The 13,821-nt window shown below is 36.0% G+C and overlaps 1 protein-coding gene across 9 annotated transcripts in view; it reads left to right on the top strand.

Annotated features, from left to right (window-relative positions):
* Positions 1-13,821, top strand: part of USH2A (usherin) — a 379,342-nt gene that overhangs the window by 163,556 nt on the left and 201,965 nt on the right. For all 9 annotated transcript variants that reach the window (XR_007903998.1, XR_007903997.1, XM_051783908.1 and 6 more), the window contains 2 exons: positions 3,006-3,119; positions 5,442-5,603. Coding sequence is in view for 7 of the 9 variants with exons in the window: in XM_051783908.1 (XP_051639868.1) it covers positions 3,006-3,119; positions 5,442-5,603 (276 nt within the window). In the remaining 2 variants the exon portion in view is untranslated. The remainder of the gene's footprint in view (positions 1-3,005; positions 3,120-5,441; positions 5,604-13,821) is intronic.

Genomic DNA, 13,821 nt, shown 5'->3' with positions numbered 1-13,821 from the left:
CCGGGTGACACCAATGCAGACACCTGTCCAATTACAGACAGGCCAAGGTGTTTACCATTGCTGTACAAGCGATTTGAAGATGACAGAAATCTTTCCGCCCACAGATTAACATAATGAAGGAGAACAGATTACAGTGGATGCTGGCCAAACAGATAGGATGGCAGCTGAGAAAAAAGTAGTTTGCTGAAGTATGTAAATAAAATCTGTGCACTTTCTATTGCCTACCTATGCAGCACATCTGTTTCTTTGTTGAAAGAAAATAGGGCAACAGTACATGTGAAGGAAAAACATTGATTAGGAAACAAACAAATGATTTTTTAATTTGCTGCCTCTGCTGAATGAATTTTAAACATAAAACTCCTTTTGCATAAGGGCTTCTTTACTTGTTTGGGGGTTTTGTGGGTTTTATTTTTTTCTTTTTGCAAATTCTCGCTACCTTTTGTAAACTTACCTATGCAATGTGAACTCTGTTCTGCTGCAGATGCTTTATATAAAACCTTTCTGTTTTGTCAAAAGTAAACAAAACAGCCCAATCCCAATCTTCTACAGATACGGGCATCTTTCTGGATATGTCCTACTGCAGCTCTCAGTGCCTGAAGCCATTGGTGACCCTACCGAATGTCTTCTATCAGAAAATGCAAGGAGCATTAATTCACTGCTTTATAAGAAAAGAATGCTACAAGTGCTAAAAGTACAAATAAAACTAAATTGCTTCCTAAAGCACAGCAGAGTGAGTAGAGAGGTGGCATATACACTGTACTATGCTCCTCTTGACTGAGAACTTGCAAATGTCACAGAGTATTTGGTTTCTGCTTCTGTTTATTTGCAGAAGGTAATTCCAATTGTGCCTTTTATAGTTCCCTGTGTTTAACCCTCTATGATCTGGAAATAAGTCTTATGCAAAAAAAGATATTTTTTTAACTAATGGAATTTCCGTGATGAAGAATTTAGTGTAGATTCCAGTACTTCCAATGTTTTACAGGGATAGTAATGCCTAAAGGGGCATACAGGAAAGCTGGAAAGGGATTTCTTGCAAAGGTGTGTAGTGAAAAGACAAGCTTTAATAATAATAGCTTTAAACTAAAAGAGGGTAGGTTTAGATTAGCTATTGGGAAGAAGTTCTTTACTGTGGGTTTGGTGAGGCAGTGGAACAGGTTGCCCAGAGAACCTGTGGATGCTCCATCCGTGGAAGTGTTCCAGGCCAGGTTGGATGGGGCTCTGAGAAACCTGGTCTAGTGGAAAGTGTCCCTGCCTGTGGAGGGGCGTTGGAACTAGATGATCTTTAAGGTCCCTTCCACCACAAACCATTCTATGAAAACATTATTATTTCCTGGTTTTGGCTTTTTGATGGCTCTTAAAAATATCTGCCTTCCATCTCAGGAAGACTACAGGGACATTTGCTTAGGTGGTGGCTGACACAGTGTTCTTTTCCTTTCCTGTCACATTTACTTCAGATAGTAAGATGTCAGTACAGCTTTCTGCTGTTAACTGGGGATTTGCAAAATCAAAGCTATAACCAGAGCAAGCAGATGCTGATCAGCTAGTTTTAGTTTAACATTGCTCTGAAGTATAAGTGATTACTTCTGAATATTTCTTCATGTGTATGAGTGGAACTGCACCTCAGAAAATTCAAATAGAAAGATAATTACAATGCCAACCTTTGAAGTTTTTTGATTGATTGCAACAAAAAGCACAAACATTACTAATTCAGTGAAAGCTAGTCTCATATTTTCCATGTGAACACACCTGTTAGTAAACACAATATAAACCTTTACAGACTTTGATTGTTCTACTCAGAAAATAATGTATTTATTCTGTCACTGTTAACTTCCAACATCAAATTCTCCAGGCCCGTTTTATGATTATAAAGGGCTTATGTGGGGAAAAAAGATTTTTTTTTTAATGAAATGCAAAGTTACGTTGCATTCTGTGTAGTAACCCAATGACAAGTAGTAATAAGGTCTAATTTTGTCTGCTTGTTCATGTACATGTAATACTGGGAGTTCTTTGAGGTACTGGGTTTTTTTTAAGCTGGTTTCAAAATGCAGTGTTGGACAGTTTTGAAAGAACACATTTTGCTGAAATTTTATTTTTTTTAATGAAAAACCACATTGATTTTACTAGAGAGCTGTGAGAGTCGTGGTTTGAGATAAAACTTGAATTAGCCTTCTTTTAATTACTACTGCATTTATATTTCTTATTACTTTATTGTTGGACCTATTGTTGGACCTGTTTGAAATGAGAGCTGCTGATGTTTCTGAAAATGATGGTAAACCAATTTTTTCCCCTCATAATTCTTCGGTACATTGATGTTCAAAATATTGTTTAAGTTCCTGAAGTGGTAAGCAGTGGTTTATTGTATTTGCTATGACAAGGAGCTGATTGATATGTGGGAATCTAGTAACTTTTCTTCACTAATATAAGCAGGACCTAAAATGGCAGAAGGTTACAGATCTTTTTTTCTTGTAAATGGTGTCATCTGAATTATTACTGTAGTAGTATAGCAAACATATGGCCTGAAGTAATGGAAGATAAGTGGAATGTTTCATACAAAAAAGATTTCAATTTATGGATGAATAGGGGCAGTGTTGGAGAGGAAATATTGAAAAAAATTTGTTCTGGGAGACATTGAAAATTCCTTGGAAAAACAAAATGAATAACTGAAAAAACTTTGTGAGACAGGGACTAAGAAAAGAACTATTTTATTATCATTGTTACATTAAAATATACACCTCAGTTTTGAAGCAGTATCTGTTACAGTGAGCATAATTAAAGAAACTTAACTGCATCTTAATATTTAAGATGGAATAAAATACCATATACTCTTAATTTATTTTGCAAAATTTAAGTCATGGATGATAGGAATGAAACCTTGAAATAATTTTCCTTTTCCACCTGTGACAGTGGAAGCCTGTAACAGAAGACTTTATGTTACTTCTGTCTGTGTAAGCTGTAATCAGTCTGTACACTGTACATGCACAACACCTTGCTTTCTTGTGTTGCAGGCATATTGACAGGCTTGGATCCCTTCACAAACTATGCTGTAACCCTAACTGCTTGCACTTTGGCTGGCTGTACTGAGAGCTTGCATGCATTGAACATCTCCACTCCACAAGAAGGTAAAGTAATTTCAAAGGTCTTGACTTCCACATTTCAGTCATGAATAATAAAACAGGAGAAGAGCTAAACGCTGCAAAGCCATTTGCTGGAAAACCCCAACCTAATTTGATGACAAAGTGCATTGCCAGACCGTAATTGCTCCATTTTTTGGGGGGGTGCGAAAATGAATCAAACTCCATACCCTTTAATGACATGCATCTTTAATAGCTGTAATGCAGATTAATGGGCTTTTTAATTGCTGTTACATTGTTCATGCAAGAGCCTTGTCATTAATATGAAGCATCTGAAAGATTAATGAAAGCTTCCTCATTTTACTATGGCTCAGAAGTAAATCTAGAGACAGTCTGACTAAAAAGAATTGATTGTATGGCACAGTATGAAATTGAGAATCAAATGGTTGATTTCCATGGTTTCTTTTAACCGCTAAACACCATCAATAGGCAACAATTATTTCAGTGTGATGAAACCACCAAATGCCGATTGAGTTATTTATTAATTGCTGTTCAGCTTTTCCCGTTTTTTTTTCTAAACACTTTCACAGGTTGTTGTGCTCAAACTAAAAGGTTATGAGTATAAATTAATGCTTCCTATGCTTACATTAAGAACAAACCAGGAAGAAAGAAAAAATACATTCAATTCTGACTTTAGAGACTAGGCTGATAAGTAATACACATCAATTACAGATGCTCTGAAAATATCAGTGACATATCTAACTTCATTCTCAATTAAGCATGAAGTCCACATCTCCTGTTTCTATCCCAAAGCCATGTTAATCCAGTTAAAATAATCAGTTACTCCAAATCTACACCAGTAGAATAATGAAGACTTTGACATGTATTTATTAGACAGTAGTTAATCTTCCATGATGCAGAGTAGTTTTCAAAATTCCCTCCCTCCCACAGTTCTTTGTTTTATCTTCTCATGTAAACTAGGTAATAATACAGTACCAGTAAAGCAAATAAAATTTGGGCATGAAGTCATGTGAATTATAGCCATAATAATTAAAAGAATGCTGGCGTGTTGAATTGCTGCCAAAGCAGGTAGCCATGCAAGGTATTGTCTTGACGAGGGCAGTACTGAAGATTGCAGTCTAACATTGCTAGAACAGAGTTTTGTTGTGACCATGTTAAGAACTGCCAGCAGCACCAATCAAATCAGAGTCCAATTATTCCCTCTTGGATGTTCAAAATAAACTGAGACTGTCTGGTGGCATTCTCCATGAAAAGGTGCAGCCTCTGACAACCAAATACCTGTGATGTAAACATGAAATACAGTGTTTAAATATTTCTTTCTGCTGTGACATGTAATTAAAAATAAATTGTTTATGTCTTATTTTATCTGCTTAGTGAGTAAAGCAGGAATTCTTTACGTGTCCTATTGGAAAGGTTTAGGCAAGAGTAGATTTTTTCTTTTTTTTTCCCCCGCCCCCCTCCCACCCCCCGAAGATCAAATAAAGCCATGGGGAACATGTGTTTTATCTCTCAGAAGAATTGAACAAAAAGTCAATGTGTGGAATTTCTATTTTTGGATGCTCTTGTTGCATGCTCTTAGTAACAATAAATTGGCGATACAGAAGACAGACACCATATCACACCCTCCAGCTATCCCTGTTTCCCTGTTGAAACATTCATTACTTTATATTGTTTTCACATTGCCAGCCACTGCTAGTTATTGTTTTAAATTGCTAGCACAGAGCTTGTAAATTACAAGATATTTCTCCCAGACTAAGGCCCAAGCTCTGCTCTCCTTGCGATATTCAGTGGGATTCCTTGTGCTTCTAATATAACTCATTGGAACAGTGAAAGAACTTGACTTTTAAATTATTATGCATTGCCAACTTCCAGTATATTATATGTATAAAATCTACATTAAACAAACATTACTAAGTGTATTGAATTATGAAAAGTTTGAAATAAGGGGTAGTGCCTAAGAACACATTGCCTGCATCTGTGATTGGAATGATCCCTTTGTAATTAGGAATAAAAAGCATAAAGGAAGAGAAAATAATTTGTATTAAAAAAAGGACTGCACTAAAATCATGTACCCCTCACCTTGCTCAGTGTTATCAAGCTGGAAAGATAAAATTATAGAAGCATTATTATTCTCCTAAACCCAAGGAGTATATCATCATCTTTCATAGAAGTTTCTGTTTGGCTCACATAAAATAGAAGGCTTCTCAAAATGCTGGTATGTTGCAGACATAAAATCTCTTCTGAAATTTCAGCTTTACCAAAAACCATTCTGGTAGTAGCTTCTCACCTAAATTCTTTATTATCCGTGGAAAGACAATATAATATAACGTTATACGTTTTTTTCACCAGCCCCTGAAGATGTGCAATCACCTACAGCAATATCCTTTCCCACATTCCTGCTGATGAGTTGGAATCCACCCAAAACACCAAATGGTATTATTACACAGTATACTTTATATATGAATGGAATACCAGTTTACTCTGGAAATGGAACTAAATATGTTGTAAAAGGTGAGTTCTCTGCTAGGTTGCATGTATAACGTGTATCTCATAGTTGCTATGAATAATTGTATGATTAACCTCTTCTTATTTCAGAGGAAAAGAAATATAATTCTAAAATTGACTGTATGCACTTTAAACCCTGATGGTTTTATTTTTTTAAAGAATCATTCATAGAACTCTTTGTTGGGACTCACAGAAATTAACACCACCATGGATGGTATAACTAAACCTTGTGCTGTATTGCCCTCTTTCACAGGATCCGAGTCATATCTTTAATGATTTTATAACATTTTGATCTCATACTATCTAACTCTCTAAGCAAGTAAACTGCAAGCTGTTGAAGACAAGATATTATGTACAGGTTTAATAGTTTTTCTTCTCGTCTTTCTTAGAATTCTTAATTAGAGAGACACTGCATTGCTTACCTGAATAGTCCATGTTTAATTAATTTATTGAATGTATAAACTAATTATCTGTTTTCTTCTGATATTAGTTATACTGTGTGCCAGTAGCCAGGTTATATCAGTACTCTTAAACTATTGCATAGAAGCTAAATGTCTGTTGTTTGACAGTACAGTGAAGCGTGGTAATCTGTCTTCCTATTTTAATGTAATTGGTGTAGTTTAATGAAGTATCCAAATTATTTGTTCAGACATTATCCAAACAACAAACAAAATTAATAAAAACCTCAAGATATGGAGCTAGAAGTAGCATACTACAGCATAAGCACTATTCTGGACCCATCAGAATTTGTATATGTTAATAGGTACAAGTAAAAATAAAACATTTAATATTGGACAACTCAGGGGGGAAAGGGTACCAAGACCCTACTTTCTTTGTAATGTAAGGCCTTAAAATTCAAAACCATTTCTGCATCTTGAGTTAGTATAAAACATATTTAAAAATTCATATAGTTCAAATTTCTTTGCTTTGCACAGGCCATAAGCTACTGGTGTGGTGGGTCAGTTTTGACACTGAAAAATGAATCCAGTTAGAGAACCTCCTGAAGGCTGTTGATGATCGCTATAATAAATAGTGCACACTTTAAGTCAAACTTTTTCATTCTGTATTCAAAGGTAATGGATTTTTCGTAACCATAGTAACCTTAGTGTATTTCTGGATAAATACGTGAGGTATATACATTCTGGTTTTATTTTTGAATATAAACTACCACATTATGTATTACTAATAATATGAAAAATAGGATATAGGTTAGCATAATGACAGCTCAAACAAGTGTGCATTTTTCTTCTGCAAAAAAATAAATATTTATCAAAAGTGCAGGTTCAATTAATTTCTCCCCCATCTCCCCAGTTTTCTGGTATTCTCACAGTGCCATTTATCTTTTTTTTTGCAAGATTTCTATGAATCCCTCATTGCAATATCATAGCACCATTCTTAAAAATTTTGAAGTGAAAGTAGTTGTGCTTCCAATCTTATTAAAATCATTACTGAAAGCTCATCACAGGTGGTTTTACCAATGTGTTCATCTGCAACCTAGTTGTAAATGGGCAAGCAATGTAAAATATTTGAGGAAGTGTTCACCATAATGTATTTTGGTTGGTCGGTTTTAGATTCATGTCTGATTGTAGTCTGAATTATAGCCAAAATGATGCTTATTGGTAGAAATTATGCTCAAGTAACTTTTGGAATTCTTTGAAAATGTAGAAAAGCATAAGTTAAAAAGGGTCAGGACTTGATTCCTCATGTTCTACCTCTAAATCTTGAGTGATATATCAGAATACATTCAACTGAAGTAGTCGAAGGAAGTCTCATCTGGTTTGTAAGCTTTCTAGAGAAGCTCTTTTCCTTCCATTTAGAAATTATTTATTTATTTATATTTTTTCTAGAATTTTTTATATTTTTATATTGAGCATTTCATGACTTCGATTTCAATTAATTTTTAGACAGACATGGATGTAAGGAGAAGAGAAAATCTTACGTATTCAAGAGAGAAGGCAGGTGAATCAGATTGTGTTACTGTATGCACTACAACACAGGAGGCACTCTTGCCCATCATTATGAAAATGGTGTGGACATCAGTCTGTTTACTTTGGAACCATTTTATTTAGCTGCCAGTTTCTCACTCTGCCTGAGGGAGAAGTAGCAATGTGAGCCAGCAGGCTGGGATTTGGGTCACTAGAAATCCCAGTCCTTTTGAATCAGGTTTAGATCTTGCTTAGATCTTGCTTAGATCTGTATATGTCTTTAATTTTACTTGATTTTTGCTTCCTTTCAGAGCCCAATATTTTCTATTTTTTAGGTTAGATTTAAAAGAGGTATGACATAATATTTTCTTCCCCCCCCCCCCCCCCCCCAGTTAGATTTTTATGGTGAAAAGTTGTAGCTTTTGGCTTTCGAGTGTTATACAGGTCTTGGCCTTTTCCATATAATTATCCTTTTCTTTTCAGCACTTACACTAGCGTTGTTGGTGACTTATTGCCTCAACATAATATGTTACTGACCCTAAACAGAGAAACAAAGTTCATTGTCTCTGACATCTGTTTCCTATTTATTAACCAAAATTATTTTCCTAATTTACTGACTATATGACTTAGTTCCTGACCAGTAGTTTATACCAGAAAGTCATAGATTCTCTCTGTGTTTTTGAAGTGCTGTATCTGTTGAAATGTGATGGGTTTTTAAACTTTTCTTTCTAAGAAGACAGCTAAAAATTTGTACTTTGCTGACTTTCATTTCAGACCATGGAAAGTGCAATCAGTTTAAGTCCCTACTAATTAATCCATAACTTGAGGAGGGATATGTTTTCTCAATACCATAGTTGCACATATATTGTTAGCTTAATTTCTGATCTTGACAGTTGTTGAGGGCTTGAAATACTCATTGATTTTCATGGAAATTCGAGGGTTTGTTTCCTCTAGGGGCTGAGCTGTAATTAAAAAGAAAACCCTTTAAAAGCACATATGGCAAATGTACACTTTACCACATTGAAAAGGGAGACCCATTAGGCATCCATCATCCATTAGTGCCTTTAAATATTTTCTCCATATTAACAAATTCGGTTTCTGTGTTGTGAGTAATAAAGCACTGAAATGAAGCCAGCCCCTCTACCACAACACCTGTGTTAACTGTCTGTCTCTGATTTTTCTACTTCCCACCTTTGTGCATTTGCTTTATGTGGTGTATGTTCTACTTCCTCATGCAATCTGGATTGTATTTCACATCCTATGTTCCACTGAAAGCCTAATATCTCCAAGGGACAAGCGAAGAGGAAATAGTCCGGGATCCCTGGTGAAACTTAAGCTGTGTGAATCCATGCCCCTGTATTCATGCTTTCATTTCCTCTGTGTGAGTGCAGAAGATCCTGTAAGCAAAACCAACATCTACTGCTCAGGAGAGTAGTTGCAATAGTGTTCTGCTCCCCAGACCTGCATACCTTGCTGTTTTGTAGATGACTAGCAGCTGTGAGGAGATGGAGGAGCTTGTACAGTTATCTTAAGAGCTCTGAGCTTAAACATAATGATCTTAAAAAGGCTTTTGATTTTAGGAAAATTCAAGTTGATTTTTCCTGTGGAGAGGAAAATATTCTTCTCATTCAACCAAACACTCACAGATAAAGCTGAACCTTCTACTTTGAAATGTGGAGGTTTCTTCATGTAATTATTTAAACAATATTTTTAATTTTATGCAAGGTATTCCTTCTTTTTTTTTTTTTTAATTAGTCTCAAAAATTTCTTACCTGCCTTAGACAGAAGAGCCAATGGAGTGGGTTTTATCCTACGGTGGCCTGAGCCGATGGTGCCAATACCACCAGCAGAAAAGTGGTCTAATAAATGCAGAATGTTATGGCATAAGCAGAGACACCTTAGATGTGACCCAAGTGCCAAGTTTTATTTTGGTGGAAACCTTATGTTGTGAAGAAACTTTGGAAAAAAAGATTAGAACAAAATATTCCCCTCTTCTTAAATGCTGAGGATTTGATGGGCTAAGAAAAGCTATTAATTGCTTAGCATGTTTACAAAGGGAAATGACTTGACAGACACTTTAGAAAACAAAAAAAACCAAGAAGTATGAATCTATCCTTGCACTGAGCTTGGCATTGAGGATGTATGTCTGCATTTGCTGCAGCAGTTGGTACTTGACAATGTTAACAAATTGTGTTCATATAATTTTCCTAGCAGAATCTAATGGTTCTCATCATGAATCTTTAAAAGGAAGATGTTCTTATTAAGACTCAGCTATATGAAACTTATTTTTCTCTGCCAACCTGAAAGAAGTGTTTCCAGTTTTTCAGGAAAGAGATCCTGTCAACTATATTACAAGGACAGATCCTCAACCGAGTTAAACAAGAATAGAGTTATCTTAAATTACATGTACAAGAGTTTATAAAAAGATGTGACAGAGTACTTTGTACCAGGTTTCTGGAAAAAATATTAAGGAGAGCCTTGGTAAATGTGAGAAAGAGCTGTCTTCACAAGTTTTTTCTGAGAGCATGAACTAACCTTTGGCTTATTCAAATTGTTATTTGACCTGAGTGTGGAAAGGCTGATCCTACAAAACCAGGTTAGAATGGGAGCCTTGTTTTTGTGTGAGGAAGAGACAGATGTTTGACATCTGTTCAATCAGGGCTTAACATATCTGAACTTAAAAAAATAGGAGAATCCCAATTTAGTACCTGTATTTTTTTATGATGCTCTAACCCAGGAGTGATTATAGTACACACTATGCACAGCCATGTGCAATTACTACGTTTTACTGAAAAATTAGCAGTTTTTTGTCCTTTTTATCCCTATGAATACTACTGCGTGTTTTAAATGATAGATCATGGCAATAAAAGCAAAATCCATCATAATATCAGTATTGTACTAATTGCCAAGTGAAACAATTTGAGCAAGAAAATCCACCAAATTGTACATAGAAGATAATTTCAATAAGATGTATCACTGCTAGAAGCTGAACCACTGAGAAGAAAATCCTTATTATGTTAGGTTTAAGATGTACTTCTTGTGGTTACTTTTCATACAGTTTTCAGCTATAGCAATGTTTAAAACCAACAATTTCCATCCTTAAGGATTTGCATTCCTTTGTTTTAGGTCCTGCTCAAAGATGACAGGCAGCTTTTGCCTTAAAGGACAAACAATAGAAAAATTCTGTAGTCCTCTGGTATGAGTTTATTTCCTATCTTCCAGGTTGCAGTGAAATACATATAAATAACAAATGTACTCAGTCTGTTCTTTGACTAGAGTGTTTTGGAAAGAGTTGTTTGCTATTCAATAAAATGTTAGTGCTAGATCTGTGTATATTATAACCTTGAATGTCACAATTGCTCATTTTTTTGTGAAGCAGAGACTTCTTTAGCACCATGATGAGCAATAAACACTAGTCTTCACCTCTTCCCAGAGAGGTTATTGGAATCTATCTGAAATGTCTTGCGTGTGACCCAATAGGACATGCCCCAGTGTCTCACTTTTATTTTAGGGACTTGCAGTACTGTGCAACAGTGCCAGACCAGCCCCTTATATCTGGTTTAGCAACATCTCCAGCTGATAAGTCATGCAGAAAGTACCATGTTTTCTAGGGGGTCATATGAAGAATGCCTGCTGCTTCAGGCTTTATTCTGGCCTGAGTTGCATTTAAGTGAACATCTATTGGTGCACCTGGCACTAGAGGGCAGGGTACACCACTCTTTTAGAGGAGGGAGAAGCTGCCCTCCTCTAAAAGTTCTAGGCATGTAAGAAAGCACATTTGATACACCTGAGTTGGCAACACTGACATTGCCTGTGACTGGTACTATCATAATTAATTCCAAAGACCCAGAATGCAGATTCAGCAGGCACAAAACCAAAGGGCAAATGGGCTGTCTGAGCCTGGTGTTCCTGTATTTCAGCTTCAGACAGAAAGATCTGGTGCACTCATTGGGCTTAATAATACAGATCTAGGGAATTTAGAAGGGAGGGGGCCAGTGTAAGGGTAAAAGCATTATGTTTATTTGTAGCAGCTCTGTTGTATCATTTTCTATTGCAGTGCATTAGTGCAGTGTTAAATAAAATCTGCTTATTTAAAATCCTTTTAAATAGTGTTTAAATATTTCCTGCTGATACAATCTGCTAAAGTAGTTATCCTTGCTGCAGATTTCAGTTAACCTTGTCGCAGATATTAAGCCTGAAGCTACACAGACTTTTAGGGACCTTGATTATAGAGCAAAACCTAATGGTGTCATTATAAAACCACAGCTGGACAAGCTTCTGGAGTCCTTGTCCTTTGATCAGATTTGGGTAACACAGCAAGCCAGGAGAGAACTCACGCTAACCCTGCTGGAATTGCTGAGCTCTCAGGTTGCTTGAGTACCACTTTCTAAAAATTAAAATGCAACACATGTTATAAAATGAGAGCAATTGGTACCTTCCAATCTTTCGTATGTACCAAAGAGAACTGGAGCAAAATAGCTTCTCCAGAGCTAATAGCTTTAGAACAGAGAGAGTATTTTTTTTCTCTCCTTTCCCTTCTTGCGTATAAGAATTATTTTGACTGTGGGCTCTGTTTTTTAAACCACAAGAAGAAAAACATTGATTTCCAGGATTGTCTGAATCCCGTGACAAGAAACAAAACCCCTAAAATCACTAAAAAAATGTAAAACACCCAGATTATTTTGTCCTGTGATATTACTCCAAAACTATTTGTCAGAATTAGACGTATGTAGGCTTTTTGTCCTATATTTTCTCCTTTACGGTTATGTAGATTGGTTAGCAGACTTAAAGATTCTGAGATTTCTTCAAAAGACAGTGGTCTACTGAGGAAGACATTTACATCAAGAGTTCATTGAGTTCAATTTGTAAAATGTGAATTTACAATTTTAAGCCTTACAGCCTTTTTTTAATCAACCAGCAGAGCTTACTATCCACGCTTTATTGTCTTGCAGGTGGTCTCCACTGGCATGTGGATTTGTAGGTCTTCTCCAAGACATCCACTCTGCAGTTAGATAGCAACTAAGTCTTATTTTACCACTTTCTGAGATCAGTTTGTTGTAATGTTGCCTGTGCGAACCTTTCTTGGGCAAACTGGCTGAATCTTGTCTACCTTGCTCTTGCATCTTTTGAAGTGTGTAACCTGTTTATCTGCATTTTGTCTTTCATCAGCGAAAACTTCATATAAAGTGATATAGTTTCTCTTTGTGAGCTGTTGTGTCATGGTGACCACTGTTTGTTACTAAACACTGAGAGATCTCCTAAGATTTCTAAGAACTAGGATATGCTTTCTTGGCCATGTTGAGCTCACAGGCTGAAATACTTTTTGTGGGATCTTATTTTCAGCAGTATGCCTGGTAACTGTGGTTTGCCTGAAGCTAGTAAGGCAAAATGGTGGGTTCTGTTCTGGTTTTAATTTTGCTGATAAAACAGACAAGATTTCATTCAGTCACACCTTTGTTAACATCAGAAACTGTGCAAGGTTTTATGTTCAAATTATAAGCAATATATTTATGGATCAAGAAAAGCATCTTCACTTTTCTAAAGGATTTTTTTTTTGCCAGGATCATTTTGAGATACTTGGTAAATGATTTATGCTTCCTTTCAGGTTATGCTGGACTCAGGCAGATAGAGATATGACACCTCTTGCACAGATGGACTAGGGCTAAACCTGCTGCTTGAGTTTGAATCTCTTGGTATCCTGAAGACATACCTCACATAGCTCTAACTTAGTAGGCTTTGATAGAGTGGGGCTGCCTTCTTGATATTACCAGCTGCATAATGAAGCTTCTCTCTGAGTTTTTCCTTATGCCCTGGAAAACACACTCATATTTCTGCTTACTAATTTAGGTCTCCCAAACTGCTAAACACTTAATGTATATTTAATTTAAAATAGATATTGTATTCCATGCTGCTATAACAAATAGTGTTGGTTTATCAACTGTGATAATGTTTTGACAGAGCAGTACACGAATTTTTCTTTGGCTAATGCTAGACACAGACCCTCCTCTCCATACCCTATATGTCTGAACATTCCTTTAATAGTCGTGGAATATTGATAAATGGTGACAGTGTAACCCCACAGGAACACCACAGCAGTACTTCTAGAGGGTTCCCAACCAAGGCTTCTCCTTTCCCTTGGTTTATTAAAAATGTGGCCATGGGGGTGTTCAGTCATTACTGACATATGTTCAGCATTTTATTTATTCAAAAAAACAAAGCTGTATCGAGACAAATTATGGAAAGTGGAATCTTTTAATTTTGCATGTGTTTCAGACTTGTAATTTCAATAAATCTGAGAA

Source organism: Manacus candei, unplaced genomic scaffold (genome assembly GCF_025592945.1).
Source record: "Manacus candei isolate 608988 ecotype Guabito, Panama unplaced genomic scaffold, ASM2559294v1 h1tg000017l, whole genome shotgun sequence".
NCBI lineage: Eukaryota > Metazoa > Chordata > Aves > Passeriformes > Pipridae > Manacus > Manacus candei.
Note: the sequence above shows the minus strand (reverse complement) of the source record. Positions and strands in the feature narration are given on the sequence as shown.